Genomic DNA, 18379 nt, shown 5'->3' on the forward strand with positions numbered 1-18379 from the left:
TCATAACCCCAGCCAAAACAGGAGTTGGATGCTTAACCAACTGTGCCACCCAGACACCCCAATCACCAAGAATTTAAATAGGAGTAGTTTGAAAGATGGACAGTGAGCCAGAGTTAAAGTCATTTAGAAATGAAGGGGAGGTGATGGGGCATTTGACTGATAGATGCAGCTACATGAGTTCAAAGCAACGTTGGGTGGATGGTTTGAAAAGAGAGAGGAAGAATGATTTGAAAATGATAATAAGGAGAAAGAAGGAGGACAGTTACTTTACCTTCAGGCTTAGTGGTTTCTTCCGGGGCTACCTGAGGAAAAGCAGTCACTCTGAGAAGATCACAGGGAAAACTGTTTTCAGAGAAGAACTGGGTTTCATATTAGAATAAGAAGAAAGAAAGAAGGAAGAAAGACATTTAGAGAATTGTTGAGGACACAGAGGATTTTACTGCTAACAGATTGTCAGTTTCAGAAGGCACAGTGAAAAAACCTTCCAGAATTTGAATGGGATAGGAGAGGAGGGTAAAACAGATGTGCAAGAGTTATGTAGATTAGTGTGTGAGGGCTGAGTGTAACCTGGGAGCTGTAGTGATGTCCAACATAAACAGGGATCGGGGGTGAAGGGAATGATGACTGCCCTTGGTAGACCTGAAGCAGATAGTGGTGGTAAGGCTGTGAAAGTTTCAAGAGTAGGGAGGTAGTTTTAAGCCTCTCTTTTGAGCTGTGTGGAAGAAGGTAAAGAGGTATGGGCAGGGACAATTTTACTTGAGCTTGAATGCATGCTGAACAAGTGAGTATTCAGATTAACTCAGCTATGCAACTGAGGATTCCTATATGATTTCTGTCAAGTGGAAGAAAAGAGGCCTGGAGCTGTTACTATTGTATAATATACACACAGAAAAATGCACAAATCAGTGTGGAGTTTGGTGAATTTCCACCAAATGAACATACCTGTGTAACCAGCCCCTACATCAAGAAGCATAACATTACTAGAACCCAAAAAGTAACTCCCTCAAGGGCGACCGTTATCCTAGCTTTTAACACAATTGATTAGTTTTGCTTGTTATTGAAGTGTATACAAATGTAATTACAGGAAAAAATATTTTTCTGTCTCCTTTTCCCCAGTATTGTGATATTAATATAATTATATTTTGATATAATTATATATATACACAATTATATATAATTATATATCATATTATTATCATTGTTGTATAGAACTCCACATACGGTATACCATAATTTATCTATTCTACTCTTGATGAATATTTGGTTTGCTTCTACTTTTAACTATTTACAAAAACTGCTGCTGTGGAAATTCTTAAGCACATCTTTCAGAAAACATATGTTCACATTTCTATATGATATTATTTTTTATGGGTGGAATTGCTGGGTCAGTGGAACATAAATGTGTTCAAGTTTAGAAGATATTTGCCAAAGCATTTCCAAGATATTGTACCAGTTTATATCCACATCAACTTATATGAATATTCTGTTTGCTCCGTACCTTTGCCTTTCACTCTAGCCTCACTTGATCCCAGTATCCCAAGAGCATGACCTGAGTGTGTGTGTGTGTGTGTGTGTGTGTGTGTGTGTGTGTGAGAGAGAAAGAGAGAGAGAGAGAGAGATTTTATTGTGGATTTTAATTGACTAACAAATTCGAACACTTTGTTTTTCCTATTGGGATTGTTTGCCTTTTTCTTAGTAATTTGAATTCTGTACATATTTTGGATATGAAGCTCTTGTCAGACATATGAAATGCAATATCTTTTCTGACCCTGTGGCTTTGCTTTTTCATTCTCTTAGTGGTAACTTTTGATGAATAAAAGTTCTTCCTGTCTTATGATTAGTGCCTTTGTGCCTCTTGTTTAAGAAACCTATGCCTACTCCAAGGTTATGAAGGTATTCTCTTACGTTTTCTTCCAAATGGTTTATGTTTTACCTCTTTCACTTAAATCTGTGGATCCATGGAACTGGTTTTTGCACATGGTATGAACTAGGAGGTCATGGTTCTCTCCCCACTTTTTACCCTATGTCACTGTCCATTGACTTAGCCTCATTTAATTTAAAGACTGTTCTTTCCCTTCTGAATTGGTGTCACTTTTGTCATAAATCAGATATATATATTTCTGGCTACTCTGTTTCTTCTTTTTTTTTTTTTTTCCGGCCCTTATGATAATACCAAACTGGCTTAACTACTACGATGTTTATTTATTTGACAGACAAAGATCACAAGTAGGCAGAGAGGCAGGCAGAGAGAGGAAGGGAAGCAGGCTCCCCACTGAGCAGAGAGTCCAATGCAGGGCTCCATCCCAGGACCCTGGTATGATGACCTGAGCCGCAGGCAGAGGCTTTAACCCACTGAGCCACCCAGGTGCCCCCCTCTTGATTCCTTTTAACCTTCTAAAAATTAGTCTCAATTTTAACTAGAGAGTTATTTTGAATTTTTGTAAAAATTTTACCTCCCCCAATTTTCTGTAATTTGACGTAGCATGGTTTTATTTGTGATAATTTTCTGCCCTACTAGATAAACATTGGATAATTTTTTTAAAACCCTTATTTGCATTTATATTTACTTTGCTTCATTTTGCTTCACAAATAAATATAATATAACAAGAGAAAAGCAAGTAGATCCAGGGGCAGGATCTACCTAGTGGATGGCTTGGTTGGTTAAGTGCCTGACCGGCTCAGGTCATGCTCTTGGGATACTGGGATCAAGCCCTGCATCAGGCTCCTCTTGGCCTGGGAGTCTGTTTGTCCCTCTCCCTCTGCTTCTACTAACCAACTCTGCCCCCACCAACTCATGCGCTCTCTCAAATAAATAAAATTAAAAAAAAAAGTAGATCCAGGCAGAAAGAAAATAAGAGTATAATATGAAACAAGAAAAAGGATTAACTCAGGTCTGCTTTTTTTGTGTGTATAGAATTAGGGCAGAAACTGTGACTCCCACTTTATTAGAATCAAAGTAAAGAGAATCTGTTATGAGAGTCACAGTATCCATATGTAAAAGCAAACCAGTTACTCTAAAGGAGAGTTTTTCCTGGTAGTGAAAACTGAAGATGTGGATTTTCTCTTCTTTTGGATTTTAAAGGTGGTAACGTGATCTAGCAGGATTTTTGGTAACATTTGGGACACAATTCCAAAGCCCAGCTTATTCGAGTGGATAGTTCTATAAAATCAATAGTATGGTACAAACATGTGTTTTTTGATAGTTTGACTTGACTCAAGGATAAAATTTGGATTAAAAAATAAATGGGCTATTTTTGTTCTAAAAAAATAACATGCATATCTCTCAATTCCTAATGAATGAATGAATGTGTATGTATACACATTGTGTATGTATATGTATACACATATTTTTTCTTAACTGTGGTTTTATTTTTTTCTCTATTTTTTTAACCATGTTTTTAATGGCAATTAGACAATAAAACTTTTTATATTCTTAGGCAAGAACCTACGTTGTTCATTAAGGCATGTCTGTATGCTTTGATAGACAGCTGAGCAGAGGCTATGTGAGTTGATATTCCTCAATAATAATATTGCATAGTATTGGGTGCCTAGGTGGCTCAGTGGGTTAAAGCCTCTGCCTTTGGCTCAGGTCATGATCCCAGAGTCCTGGGATCAAGCCCTGCGTCCAACTCTCAGCTCAGCAGGGAGCCTGCTTCTCCGTCTCTCTCTGCCTGTCTCTCTGCCTACTTGTGATCTCTGTCTGTCAAATAAATAAATAAAATCTTAAAAAAATAATATTGCATAGTATTAAAACTTTATTGCCAGGTACTTAAATAAGTACTTTTATTTGCACTTTTTAATTTAACCCTAAATCCTAACAATAACCCCTTGAAAGTAGGTGCTGTGGCTATCTGTATTTCACAAATGAAAAAAGTAAGATAAATAAGTTGCCCAAGGTTGTACTACAAATAAGTAATAGAATCAGGATTCTGTTTCTGGCAATTATGCCTCTCTTTCTACTATACTATAAGGCTGATGAAAATTAAGAAGCCTAATGCAGGATTTGTGCTTGAGTTAGGAGGTTAGGAAATTCAGATAGAGCTAAGGTTTTCCTTCAAGAAACAGTTTTTAGGTCTACTCTCATACAGATGGGTGAAGAAAACTACTTTGTACATTCACAGAAGTTTTGCTTGAGATAAGTTTGTTTTGCATTTTCTTTAGCTTCCTTTTCTCCTCATTTTTACCTAGCTAAATCCCATTCTTCTGAATATCTATTGTTGAATATGATCATTATCTTGAATATTATCACTTTTATTCTTATTTTATGATTATTAAGCTTTCAGGGAACAAGTGGCTTGTCTAAATAGATTATAAAGAATCAAAATATAAGCAAATAGAATTATTTAAATACTTTCTATAAAGTCAATTTTGCAGCATGTCTTTTTATATTTTTACAATTTTAAAATATCTTCTGTAATTTTCTTAAGATGCATGATATTTTGGAATTATTTCATTGAAACAAGGGAAAGTGTTCAGTATGTTTTGCAGCTGGCATTCCTAAAAGCTGAATGAAAACTGCAGAGCCAATTTCATTATGATATTTATACTTTTATTAAAATTCTTGTGTTTGAATGCTTGTTTATGCACACTGTTTTGAAATGAGCCTAGTAATTTATGTTTGAAACTGCTTTAATTTCACAGATAAGAAGTAACTAAATTTTATAGGACTAATTCTATTCATAGTAATCTGACTTTAACATATGTTCAAAATTTTAACACTTTTCTATGTTAACTTTCAGGTCGAAGGTCTAGAACAGATGTGGAAAGATGTTCACTTCAGAGAAAGGGGCTGTGGAGGAATGGTTGTCAGAGTTTAAGGTAATATTTAGTGTTTCAGTATAATAATTATATTCCAAAGAAGTTTTGTTTGGGGTTTAAATCCCAGTGGCTGTTTTTAAAATTTTGTTTTACTTTTTATAATTTTTATTTTTTATGACTGAAAGTCTAAGTATCTATGGAAGCAGAAATATGTTCCAACAAATCTTAATAAGGAATTTTTACACATAGTAATTCTTTCCAGGAAATGAATTCCTTTTTCTCCCAAGTGGTTAAAAGAGTTTGTTTTCTCCTTTTCATAGCAACCTCACAAAGAATGGTTAAAGTTTCTGAATGTTAATGTTACCCCCTCCAACCATCAAAGATTCAGTGTTAAAATGTTTCTCCCAATTTGGAGGGGAACAGGAGTGGGTATGATCAACAACGGGGAGAAGATGGGAAGATATTTACCCACCTTTCTACCAATGGATCCTTCTTTAGGTGGCTAACTTTTGTTTTCTTTTCTTATGAAGTTTTCTGTATAATAGCTAAAATTGTGGGGTTTTTGGGGGTTTTTGTTTTTTGTTTGGTTGGTTTTTTTTTGCCCGGGGGGTGGTACAGAGGGAAAGGGAAGGAGAGAGAGAAAGAGAGAACCTTAAGCAGGCTCCACGTCCAGTGCAGAGCCTGATAGGGAGCTCTATTTCACAACCCTGAGATCAAGACTGAGCCAATATCAAGAGTTGAACCGTTAACCAACTGAACCACCCAGGGACTCCTCAAATTATATTCTTTAACCAGTAAATTACCTTATCCTTGTCCTTTAGATCTTGTTACATAATTATGTAAACTTCATGATCCTAAACTATAGGAATGAAGGGTTTGGGCTGTAACTGTCACTTTTTTGTCCAGCCTAATCAGTCCATGACTTTCAAGGACAAATGTATAGTCTGAAAAAGTCAGACTTACTGGCTTGTTTCAAAGAGGGAGACTACAACAGGCACTATGTGAGCATCTCACCAAACAGAAGAAAAGATAAAATCATGGGATTTGGAGGAAAGGTGAAGTTTAGGTGAAATTTAAATGAAGCAATATTTTTATGGGCTTGATCAAAACAAAGCAGAGCTGTATGTAATGGATTCAAAATCTGGTGTGGACTTCAAAGTGGACCCAGGGTCATGTTGTCTTGGAAACTACAAAATTAACATCTATGTGGAATGTTATGCACAGAAACCCTTTATCTGAAGCTCTGGCTCTGTACCTTGGTTGAAAATCAAACCCGCTTCTCTGTGTCAAGGTGACTTAGATCCTCCAGGCAAGAGTGGGATGTTTCATTCTTAATGATTCATGTTTATACAGCCACGGTTTTGATATCTGTGATTTTAGATAACAAGCCTTCTCAGTGAATAAGAATATAGTTAATCACTCAAAAAGGGAGGTTGTTATGAAACTTAAGCTGCAGTGTGTCCTTGAGAGAAGCAATGTTTCCTGTTAATTTTGCAGCTTGCCTTATTAGTCATTATTATCTCATCCTGACAAATGCCTGGGCACATTTTCACTTTGTCAGTTATTATAGTCATGAGTTGAGTATCCTTCTACAGATCCCCTAAGTCATCATAAGTGATGTAGAATCTTATAAAAGTGCACTGTATATAGTGCCTTCTACATATTTTAATGATTTGATTAAACATTCTGCATATGTTGTTTTTCTAAGTGTTCGAGTTGTTTTGAAGCCTTTTTTTGCTTCTGGAGTATTTAACATGGTTCATTATATCATGATTTTAAAAAAATACTTATTTATTTGAGAGAGAGAGAGCACAAAAGGGGAAAGGAGCAGAGGGAGAAGCAGACTCCCCACTGAGCAAGGAGCCAGACGTGGGGCTTGATCCCAGGACCCTGGAATCATGCCCTGAGCCAAAGGCAGATGCTTAACTGATTGAGCCACCCAGATACCCCATGATGATTTTTTTGACAGGTTGATGGAAATGGTGAAGTTTAAGAGTTGAGTACTACTTCTAGGGCATTCTTATGTTTAATAGTGAAGTGAAATTTGCAAAAACAAATACAGCCAGCCTATTAGCTGTTTTTTAATATGGGAGTTGTGGAAAGGGGGCATGTTAAAGATGGGGGAAGGGTCAACTATTAAGGCAAATAATCGAAAATCATGACTGATCCCCTTACCTTCCTGTCTGTTTATTCCCTTTCTCTCCTAGCTTGGATATGTAGCACTCTAGCAAGTGTAGCAGTGAAGGGTAAGGGGGCAGTGCAGTAAGTAATATGGGCAACAGTATGCCTAGTGTTTGAGGAAGTGGGTAGTTGGGCAGAGGGTTGCAGAGGTGACATGCAGAAGACTCAGCCAGACTGGTTACATTGGTAGGTTGGTTACTTTGAGTAAATAAGTAAATACATGGAGGATGATAGTGAGAGTTAGGTTTCTCTATGTCTGAGAAAAGAATTAGAAATATGGAATGAGGAAATTCAAGAAAGAACACTAAGGTGTTAGCTTAGAATTGAAAGAATCAGTATGAACTCATGGATCTAAATATGTATATGATAAATTTATATATGTAAAACCGTAGATAAAGGCATCCATGTATTTCCCAGCTTTATTCACTGGGGAGGGCCAAGAAACAATGACACCCTGGTAGTAATGAGTACACCATGCACCCAGATCTTGTTTTCTAAATACTGTCTTCCATTAAAAGAAACTAGGATGTGAATAAAGTATTATCTGAATAATATTTTAGCAATATAACATATATTATGTGGGTAGCACTATTTTATCAAAATTTTTATGAGTTTAATTCAAGGATAAGGAAACTTTTCCATTGGAAGAAGGGAAGTAAAATCCTGGGCCCCATGAATTAAAAAAATAATTTTCCTCTGGCCCCCCCAAGATTAAATTTACCCAATTTTCTTTTCTTTCTTTCTTTCTTTTTTTTTTTTTTTTTTGAGATCTTATTTATTTATTTGACAGAGAGAGCATGAGCTGGAGGGAGGGGCAAAGGAAGAGGGAAAAGCAGGCTTCCTGATGAGCAGGAAACCCATCCCGGGCTTGATGCCAGGACACTGGGATCATGACCTGAGCCAAAGGCAGACGCTTATCTGAACAAGCCACACAGGCACCCCTAAATTTAGCCAATTTCCAATCAATTTAATATAATGAATGTTTTAAATTTACATTATAGCTAAAGAGAAGATACTTTCTATTCGTTGTTTAATTTTGTAAGTGTTCCTGAAAATTATTTTAAGTGTATTCTGAATTCTGTTAATATGTATTGAATTCAGCTCTGTTTATGTTTGATAAACAGATTAAGCTTATCAGGCAAAATCAGCAGTATATTAAAGGTAATAGAAAGTAGAGAAGTGTTGAGAACATATTTTAAGTACTTTTTAAATTAGAGTGTCTTGTCTTTTGAGATGATTTGTGATGTTAGTTACATGTTTTGGTTAAAATATTTAAGAAAGGAAGTTTGGATGTATACACACACACACACACATACATACACATAATAGAGAGAGAGAGAGAGAGAGAGAGAGAGAGAGATTGAGGGAGAGAAGAGGGGGGAAGCCTCTGTTTGGTTATTTAATTTGATAACCATGATACTATTAAAGCTATAAGATCATCAGATTGATGAAGTAGTCCAAACACATAGGTACTCAGAAACCTTTTGATGTAATCATTATTATTCTGCTAGGTGGTTTTATGATGTTGGAAAAATCACATTAACTTTTTTATGTTTCAGTATCCTCATCAGAAAGAGTGAAGTGAGCGGTCTGTGAAGATGATTTTAGTTCTACATTGTTCTATGGTCACAGTCCGAACTTCCAGCCCTATATTCGCCATGCTCACAAAAGCACAAGGACAACACAATTTGTTTTGTGCAGTTTTTTTTTTTTGCCTTTGGAAAAACTACTCATACCTACCCTAGCTATGGGTCCTCATTAAATATTCTCTTTGTATACCAACAAAGTGATTAGACTTGAGACTTCATTATTTTAGTATTTCATTAATAGTTCAGTTTCTTTTTTTTTCAAGATTTTTTTCAGGATTTATTTATGTTAGAGAGAGAGTGAGCACAAGTTGGGGGAGGGGCAGAGGGAGAGAGAAAGCAGCAGAATCCTGGCTGAACAGGGAGCCCCTTGAGAGCTAGATCCTAGGACCCTGAGATCATGACCTGAGTCGAAAACCAAGAGTTGGTTGCTCAACTCACCCAAGTGCCCCTAGATTTTATTTATTTATTCATTTGAGAGGGAGAGAGTACACCCACATGCATGAATGGGGGGAGTGGTGGGGAGAGGAAGAGGGAGAGAGAGAACCTCTCAAGCCAACTTCACTAGAGTGCAGAGCTGAGAGAGGGGCTTAATCCCAGGACCCTGAGATCATGACATGACCTGAAACCAAGAGCCGGCTGCTCAACCAACTGGGCTACCCAGGCTCCCCTCAGAGTCTATCTTTTTAAAGATGTATTTGTAAAGTATTATCTTTTAGATTGCATTGTGTTTTTCTTAATGTTATATGTAGATTTATCTAGCAGATTTCTAGACTCCTAATTTTTTCAATTTTCTGGTAATCATTGAATCTTAAAATCTAATCTATGTAGAATGTTAAATCGAGTTGTTTTATTTATTGGCTCTCTGTCATCTGTCTTCATTAATTCTCTTCTACCCAACCCATATAACCTCCTTATAGTTTTAAAAAACCATCTGCCAAATGATACTTTAGTATGAAGCATCTGTCTTCTTCAAATTTTGCCAAGACTAATTTCCCATTATTTTATTTTATTTATTTATTTTTTGTCTCCACTTCTGCCTTCTGAAAAGTGAGCAAGCTTAGGTGGTATTTAAGAAGGGCAGTACAGGGGTGCCTGTGTGGCTCAGTGGGTTAAAGCCTCTGCCTTCGGCTCAGGTCATGATCCCAGGGTCCTGGGATTGAGCCCTGCATCAGGCTCTCTGTTCAGCGGGGAGCCTGCTTCCCCCTCTGTCTCTGCCTGCCTCTCTGCCTACTTGTGATCTTTGTCTGTCAAATAAATAAATAAATAATTTTTAAGAAGGCCAGTCAGTAACTTTGAACTAGTACAGTGCAAGAAAATATAAAGGTTTGCTGTAATAGTATTTAAATCCATTGGGCTCTGTCAGATCTTAAGTTTTTCAAAGCACTGTTCATAAATGCAGCAATTATATTTTCTCCTTCTTTAGACAAAAATGGCTTTTCCACATTTACAGAATGAAATAATGACAGAATTGTGCACTAATTTTTAGAAGACCCTTCCTTATATTTAGCAGCATAGTGTCCTAGGCCCAGGGTATTTTCTGGGGTTTGTCAGAGAAGAGCTATTCTTTTGCCTTCAGCTGTTCACAGAAAATATTTTACCTCATAAGGGTTGATTGGTACATAAACTGAAAATTGTAATTCACATTTTTAAAAAGATTTTATTTATTTATGTGTGAGAGAGAGACAGACAGATGGAAATAGTGACAGATAGTGAGAGGAAAGATTGAAGGAAACTTCCCGCTGAGCAGGGAGCTCCACATGGGGCTCCATCTCAGGACCCTGGGATCATTACCTGAGCTGAAGGCAGACACTTAACCAACTTAGCCATCCAGACCCCTGTAATTCACATTTTTAATGAATGTTACAGTTTTAGCCTAGATAGTATATGTAATATTATAATAATCTTTCTATTCACTAATCTTTTTTAAAAGATTTATATTTCAGTTCACTAAGTTTTAAATTTTATATTTAGACACACACACACACACACACACACTAGTATATTTCATATATATAACTCAGGTTCATTTTCATTCAGGGAGTTAAAAATCTGTTGTTTATTTGGCCGTTATTCCCTTTTATATAAATTCCCCTAGTATTAGGTTACTCTTGATCAAATAACGGAATTGAAATGTTGCCTGGAGATCTTTTGTTACATGCTTTTGAAATATTGAAGAATGCCCTAATCTCCTTTTTATGTAAGCAGTTGCAGTGAAACTTTTTTTTTACTCTGGAGAATGGTGGAAGGTTTCCAGATAGTTCACATTTACTTACCATTCTGGTAAACAAAATATCTTATTGACTTAAAAAAAGAATCTATTCAGTTATATATCTTAAAATGAAATGTGACCTATTTTTAAAGAATCTACTGAAGTGTAAACAGTGGCAGTGTTTGTTTCTTATTCTGCTCATCTCTATTGAATCCCTTCAGCAAAGGTTTGAGTATGAGGGCTTATTCTGAGTGCCATAAATGGAGAAATTATAAAATAGTTCTTGCCTTTAAGGAGCTCATGGTAAAGTTAGAATGAATCATATATCCTTAGTATAAACATTTATGCTGTTGAATTTTCTGTGTCTTTTTATGCACATGTACACCTATATACATTAACCGTAACTGTTTTAAATTACAAAATACTAGGAGATGGGACATGTAAGAAATAGTGTGTATCTTGGAATGACTTTTAGCAATATCTTGAGACACTATGTCTACTGCAGGGTTAATATTTGTTCATTGATTGAAGTAATTTGCATGAGAAAAAATAATGACTTGGAGACAGATATTAAGGAAGGGATATCCTCTAGAAAGGTAGGTTTTTATCATTTGTTATGGTCAAGTGTTTTGTTTTGTTTGTTTGTTTTGTTTTGTTTTCAGATTTCCCTACTCCTTATACCCAAAACTATCTTACTGGAGTTTTATCTCTTCCCATTCCTTTCTGGTTGTGAATGAATGAATGGTACTGGCAAGCTGTAATTAGTTGTCCATATTTTAAATGGCATTAGGAAAGTTAGTTTGCTGGTAGTGTGGCTATCTTTTTCTCCAATTCTGAGAAGTCTACAAATTTGCCCCCAATTCCTAACTTAATAGTCACTATATGTAACTCAGGAGTTACTTTGATAGATGATCTGTGGCCTTAAGGTTTGAAACATTATTCAATCCTTATACAACATGTTTATTAAGAAATAGGATCAATACCACTAGTGAGATTTGTAACTTCTATAATGCTACCAAAAATGTATCTCTGGCTTTACACATGTTTTTTATCCTATTTCTAACCTGAGACTGTGATCAAAGATGAAATGTTAATGTTAATTTATATCCTTGTTCATGATAAGAAAATTAAATATATTTTTGTTGAGATATAATTCACATGACATAAAATCCATTGTTTCAGAGGGAAAATATAGTGGTTTTTGGTATAGTTACAATGGTGTGCAAATAACACCAGCATCTAATTCCATCACACCAAAAAAAAACCTCTATGCCTATTAGTCACCCACAATTCCTCCTCTCCCCCAGTCTCTGGCAACAATTAATCTACTTTCTTTTTATGAGTTTCCTTATTCTGGACATTTCATAAAAATAAAATCTTTTTTTCTTAAAATTTATTTAGACACTACCAGAAACATCTTTATCAAATTATGCCACAAATTTGAAAGACAAGAGTTCTTTAGTTTCATCTCTGTATAAAGTTATCCAGGAGCCACAAAGTGAGGTAAGTACTCTTAAAGTTTATTGTGCTAGTAGCATTCAGTTGGTTGATTTTTAATTTTTTATTGTGAAATATAACACATATATAAAAGAGTAAGAAAAAGTATATGTTTAAAGAACTTTGGTATATATTATGGATTGTTTATCTGATTACATTTGAGAAATGGGGTGGTGGGGGGGGTAAGAGTAGAATACTATATGTTCAAAAAATGGTAGAGTAAAAAAAAAAGAGCTATAATAAAATGAACTTCACTGTACCATCTCCTAGGCCGAGAAATAGAATTATTACCATATTCTAAAAACCATCTCTGAACATGTTCCTTCTCTTCCTTTATCTGTTTGTGTGTCCGTTTATCTCTCTTGTTAGAAGTAGCCTAGAAAGTCAGGGCCATTATATGTATTGATTGATCCAACAAATATTTGTTTGCTCATTATGATCCAGCTTCAACACTAGGCAATAGAAAGTCAAAGATAAGTAACACATCGTCTTTATACTGAAAGAAGAAAGGGAGAGAAAATAAGTAAATACATACATTCAAGGCAATGCCTAGATGGATATGCACAATTCCAGGTATGCAAAGTGAGAGGACATTCCAAACTGTTGGGTTAGTGTATGGAGGCCTAGAAAATGCAAAAATATTTAAGGAATGGCAAGCAGTTTGGCCCAGCTGTTGTTTCTCTGTCCTTCTTTTCTCTTACCCCCATCTTCTTTTCTTTTTTTTAGAAAGAAAATTTAGTTTGAAGGTGATAAAATGATCGATACTCCAGATTCTGGTGCTTACAAACCCCATCATTCACAGTAGAAATAGAAAAGGGTTGGAAATAGTGTGGAAAATAAAAGCCATGGTACTTAGAAAAAAAGCGAATAGGCTAATGCAATAGTTAACAAGAGAATAAGACTGGTACTGAAGCTGGAAAGATTAGTTTAGTCTGTAACCATGGTGAGTCCTTCATAAGCAGTTTAGACTTTTTTTGCACTGAAGGCATGAGTTGGTCAGATTATTGTTTCAGGAAGTTGGCTATGTGGGGGATAGATTGGAGAATAGAAAAATTGAAAGCAGCAGATGCTGGGACAATAGCCTGGGAGGGAGCTGTTGAGAATGGAAAGAAGTGGAGTAGAGGGGAGGGATATGAGGTATGTAGTTTTTTTTTTTTTTTTCTTTTTTGTTTATTGGGTTTCTTTGTACCTTAGTTTGGTAGATCACATGGCAGCTCTAACACCACTAATGTTATCATTCATTGGTAAAATAACTTATGCCCTTAGTCCGGTCCTGTGTAGATCTATGTGCCTTTTGGATGAAGCTCTCAAAGCTTCTCAAAGCTTTGGGAAAGGATTCTGGACAAATCCAGCTTCTGATTATGCTATAAAGTACATCGTGACTTTTGCACGCTGAAGAAAAGATTGGGGGTGAAATTGACAAGCCCCAAACTTTACCTGGAATCACTGAATAAAGCAATCATATTTTGCCTCTCCCTTCCTTCTCCCCAAAGCTTTCCAATTTCTATAGTATGTGTAGGAAGCTTGTTTTCTTGAAGGGTGTTAGTTTTTAAAGTATTTGGATAGAAGGTATTTTAAAGTTTTCCACGTTTGAGAATTATTTCACCAAATAGAATAGGTATAGGTATACGCTTTATTTTTAAAAACAAGTTAAATCTTGTTTCTAATTTACTGTTTAGTATTTTGAAAGTCTTAAAAATTATTCTGTGATGAATGGTGTTTTAACCAGCCTACTTTGGATATAGTTTATAAGGTAAATTTCTGATAGACTAGTTTGGTTCATAGCATTTCTTTTGTTCAGAGTGATTACAGCTCTCATGGTTCAGACCAGTATTTCTCAAAGTGTTTGTGGTGAAGAACCAGCCTTTTAAAAAATTGTAGTCTGTCACAGACCAATATGTGTACATAATGTACACGATGAACATGTAACTCACATCATATATGAAGTACCACACAAATTTCATAACCCCTAACTGATCTATACTATATCCTGTTCAGTAAGTCTGCTGATCACCTACTTGAATGTTGTAGTAATATCAAGTTGCTGCAAGTTTCTAAATGTTTCCAATTTCTGTATTTACATTGTTGGGCACTGGTAACATTTGTGGATAGTCTTTGGTCCATGGACCACACTTTTAGAAGTGCTAGTTTAGGAGGTTTTGCATGTTAAGTTTGTTTTATGTTTTTAGCTTGATTCATGTGGTAAAGATAATGTGTATTCTGTATTCTTAAAACACAACTCAATCTTTAAAAATATACTTAGAAGCGTTTCTAAAGTATAACAGTGTAATTTACTTCAATATCATAACCCACCTTTTCCTCTTTATTTTGTATCTTAATTTGGAGATATTCTTAAAATGTTGATATCATCCATTTTCTTTTGGCATTTTTGAAATTTGGGCAATGGTTTGAGTGTTATTTGAAGCTTGGTAAATTTGTTATTTGGATTTTATTAAGAGTACTTTTTCATTATTCAGTTTATTTCATTTAGTAAGTATTGATTGAACCCATATAATATGCCAGAAATCCCTTAGAAATGTAGCAGTGAACAAAATAGACTAAATTCTTGATCTTTTGGATTAGAACTTGTATTCTGGTACGTGAAGTAGACATTAAGCAAATACCTAAATGAACAATACAGTGTTAGTTAGTGATAAAACTATGAAGAAAAATAAAGTGGAGTAGGGAGAGTATGTGTTGAGATTCTGGAGGTATTGGTTGAATCAGCTCTGAATGAACAAGGGGGGAAACATAAAACTCAGGGCAAGAGTTTTCCAGGAGATGAAATAGTAAATGCAAAAACCCTGAGATAGAAAATGTGTGGTATGTTCAAGAAATTGTAGACAGTTTATGGGTACAATGCAGTTTGCTTGACTAGTCCTTTTAACTGACTATAACTTTAAGACATCCATATGATTAGAGGCTAACAGAGCTCAACTGTGTTATGAAACCAGCTGTTTTGTGAAAGAGCCATATAAAATCTCTTTGGTGCTCCTAGGCATAGGGAGCCCAGACTAAGGAGAGATCATTCAGGGGATACTGACACCTGAACAGTGGTGTCCTTCCAACTTTTCTGTATCTTTTTTCTACCTATGCTCCTGAGTAATAGTTAAAAGTAAAAAAATTAATTTGCAAGATTTTCTTGTAAATTTATGCAAACTAAACTCTTTTCCAACTTCTATCCCTGCTTTAATCATTCAAAGGCATTTTAATGTCACATTTCTATTACCATTAGAAATCTCTCTTAGGATACAGACTTCTTACTTACAAATGGATTTTTTTAAAAGTTTATTTATAACTTACTTGCTTTAGAATCCAAAATGTATTTTAGAATGGGAAAAAGGTACATGATGATTAGGTTCTTATTAGACCCACAAAAAGCCCATTTAATACTTGAAAATATACTTGAGATACAATTCTCTCTTAATAATACTGTAAAATGTACCCACCAAATATAATAAGTTCATGAGAAAATACATATAAAAATTCAAACCAAACACTAGTTAATACAGCATGTTCCAATGCTCCATTGCTTGTCTCAAATATATTCAAGTTAGATATGTCAAATACTGCCTGTATTTCCCATGTTATGTATTTGTCTATGCTTTTCTGATATTTTTCAGGTATGTTTGTAAAGGAGTCAAAAAATGTTAGCTCCAGTTCTTACATTTGTGAGCTGCATAATTTTGGCCATAGTAGATAGCCTCTGTCTCAATTTCCTTGGATAATGATATTCTACTCTACAGTGGTGTGGGAATTGAACAGGTTCAAGTCCTTTGAAAGTACTTTGCAAGTTGTAAAACACTGCACAGATATTGGTATATCTCTCTCTTGGTTTGACATGCATAATTTCATCTAACCTCATTGTAACATGATTTCTCCACCCCTTTGAAGCTGTCTTCATTTGGTCCTGCTTTCATAAAGCAAAAACTCTTTTAATTTTGAATTTTAAATTGGTTGTAAGATTTTTTGAGGGTGTTTTGATTAAAGTTGATTATGTTTCATGCAGACTATTGAATCAATTTTCAACATAAGATTTCATAATTTTGCAAATTTTGTTTGGTTATATAAATTACTTTAACCAAAGATTTCCCAGGTATTTAAGGATGAGGGCTGTTACACAACAATACAAGATTGCTGACATTGGTCCACAAAGAAATTTTAAAGACTCTACTCTGAAAGCCAAACATTTCCTTGCCAGATTTTCTTTTTTCCTACTACCCCCAACCTAGTTATTTCAAATTCCTACTTTAAAAACATCTCTTGTTATCTGTGAATGGGGTTACTTTGCCTCTAGCTGTCCAGTTTCCTGTTACCCTTGCCATGCCCTCTGACAACCATTTTGGGAATGAAAAAAATATTCCTTAACTGTCAGTAGATAATTTTTCTATAGGAAAAATTAATTAGACAATGTTTATTGCAATGTAATTTCCACTATACCTTGTATATATAATACTGACTTTAATTATACCCAGTATATTTTACATATTTAGCATATTTGAAATCAGAACATCCACCATATGTTAGTTTCTGTTCATTACAATTATTGGAAGTAGAGATTTTGTTTAGTAAATTAACTTAAATCTATTGCCTAAGTTAGTGAAGTGAATGAACTCTAGTTCATTGAAAATATAACAGCCTGAAAAATTTCTGAAAAATCAGTACCCTGTGAATCTCTTCATATATTTATGACTTGTGTGTGATCATTGTATATGCTTTAAGATAATCCTTACATATAAGAGTATCTTAGTTAACTTTCTGTTTTTAAAAAAGTGTCTATGATATAGATACAGTTACCTCTATTAACTGGGTAATGCTGGCATGTGGTGGGAGAGGAAAAGGTTATAGATAACTCCAGATTGTGTTTCAGATAAAATGATAGCAATGTTTAGATTATCCAGGGACAATGAATCATGGTTACAATAGAGATCTAGATCTAGGGGTGCTGTAATTACTCAGCTATTCCACACACATTGCTGTGGGGTGCTGCCTAATTATAAGCTCAGGAGGGTAATGTGATGATTCCCATTTCAATTTCTCCAACCCTGTATGTAATCATGTATATATTGGCATGTTTTATCAGGAAAATAGGAGATTAGGGAAGAAACTTCTTACAACCTAACTATTTTAATAAGTTAAAAAGCTGGTATGATAACAATACCACTTTAGAGTTATAGATTATTTTAAAGTTTACAGGTGCTTCCAAATACATTTATTTTGAACTGTTTGGCCTTCCACTAGAAGTAAACTTTCAAAGGTTTGCTAAATAACTTAGCAGTGAATAGTTTTGCTTTAAAAAAAATGAAAACATTTATATATTTCAGTAATTACCAATCAGGGAAAGCCATTTTTATTTCGTGTGTCAGTGTCATTCAAATACAGTCTAATCCTTGAATTAACACTTCATCTTTTTTCCAGTTGCTAGAACCTGTCTGTCACCAGCTCTTCGAATTCTATCGCAGTGGAGAAGAGCAGTTGCTTCGATTTACGCTGCAGTTTCTTCCAGAATTGATTTGGTGCTACCTTGCTGTCTCAGCCAGCAGAAATGTGCATAGCAGTGGATGTATTGAAGCTCTTCTTCTAGGGGTTTACAATTTGGTTTGTATTTAATGTAATTTGTTTGTATTTAACAAATGTTTGTCAAAACCAAATATATAACCTTTTCAGCAAACGTGAATACATAATATTAACTACTTTTCATTGTAGTCAAGCTAATATTTGTTTTTCATACATCAAATGATGCATAGCTCATTCTCCTAAAAATATCCTTATGGAGGTTGAAGGCCATACAGGCATACATATAATTATGTGAATATACCTTTTTGGATTGATCGAAGACTAAAAATCAGACCATTTCAGTTCTTTTATAGATCTAAAAATATCAATGTTGAATTTTAAATTTTCTAAATTTAAAATTTATTGTTTATAAATTGTCTTTTAGTGGCCTTCACAGAAAGCTGAGGAGATCTAGTCTAATATGTACCTCTAATAATTTCATAAAATCTGGACTGTTTCTGGATTTACATACCATTGATTTAACAGATAGTTTTCATTCTAGATATTTAGGGTTTCTACTTTTTAAGAAGGAAAAGAAATTTAAGGGCCTTTTCTTGACATATTTCATAACTATATTAATTGATTTAGA

At 34.9% G+C, this 18379-nt stretch overlaps 1 protein-coding gene across 6 annotated transcripts in view; it reads left to right on the plus strand.

Annotated features, from left to right (window-relative positions):
- FAM126A (family with sequence similarity 126 member A) overlaps nt 1-18379 on the plus strand; it is a 126851-nt gene that overhangs the window by 44309 nt on the left and 64163 nt on the right. For all 6 annotated transcript variants that reach the window (XR_004384493.1, XM_032873434.1, XM_032873406.1 and 3 more), the window contains exons 2-4: nt 4740-4818; nt 12139-12240; nt 17653-17832. Coding sequence is in view for 5 of the 6 variants with exons in the window: in XM_032873434.1 (XP_032729325.1) it covers nt 4768-4818; nt 12139-12240; nt 17653-17832 (333 nt within the window). In the remaining variant the exon portion in view is untranslated. The remainder of the gene's footprint in view (nt 1-4739; nt 4819-12138; nt 12241-17652; nt 17833-18379) is intronic.

The sequence above is a fragment of the Lontra canadensis genome, unplaced genomic scaffold (assembly GCF_010015895.1).
Source record: "Lontra canadensis isolate GAN:19392208 unplaced genomic scaffold, GSC_riverotter_1.0 scaffold2, whole genome shotgun sequence".
NCBI classification, from domain to species: Eukaryota; Metazoa; Chordata; class Mammalia; order Carnivora; family Mustelidae; genus Lontra; species Lontra canadensis.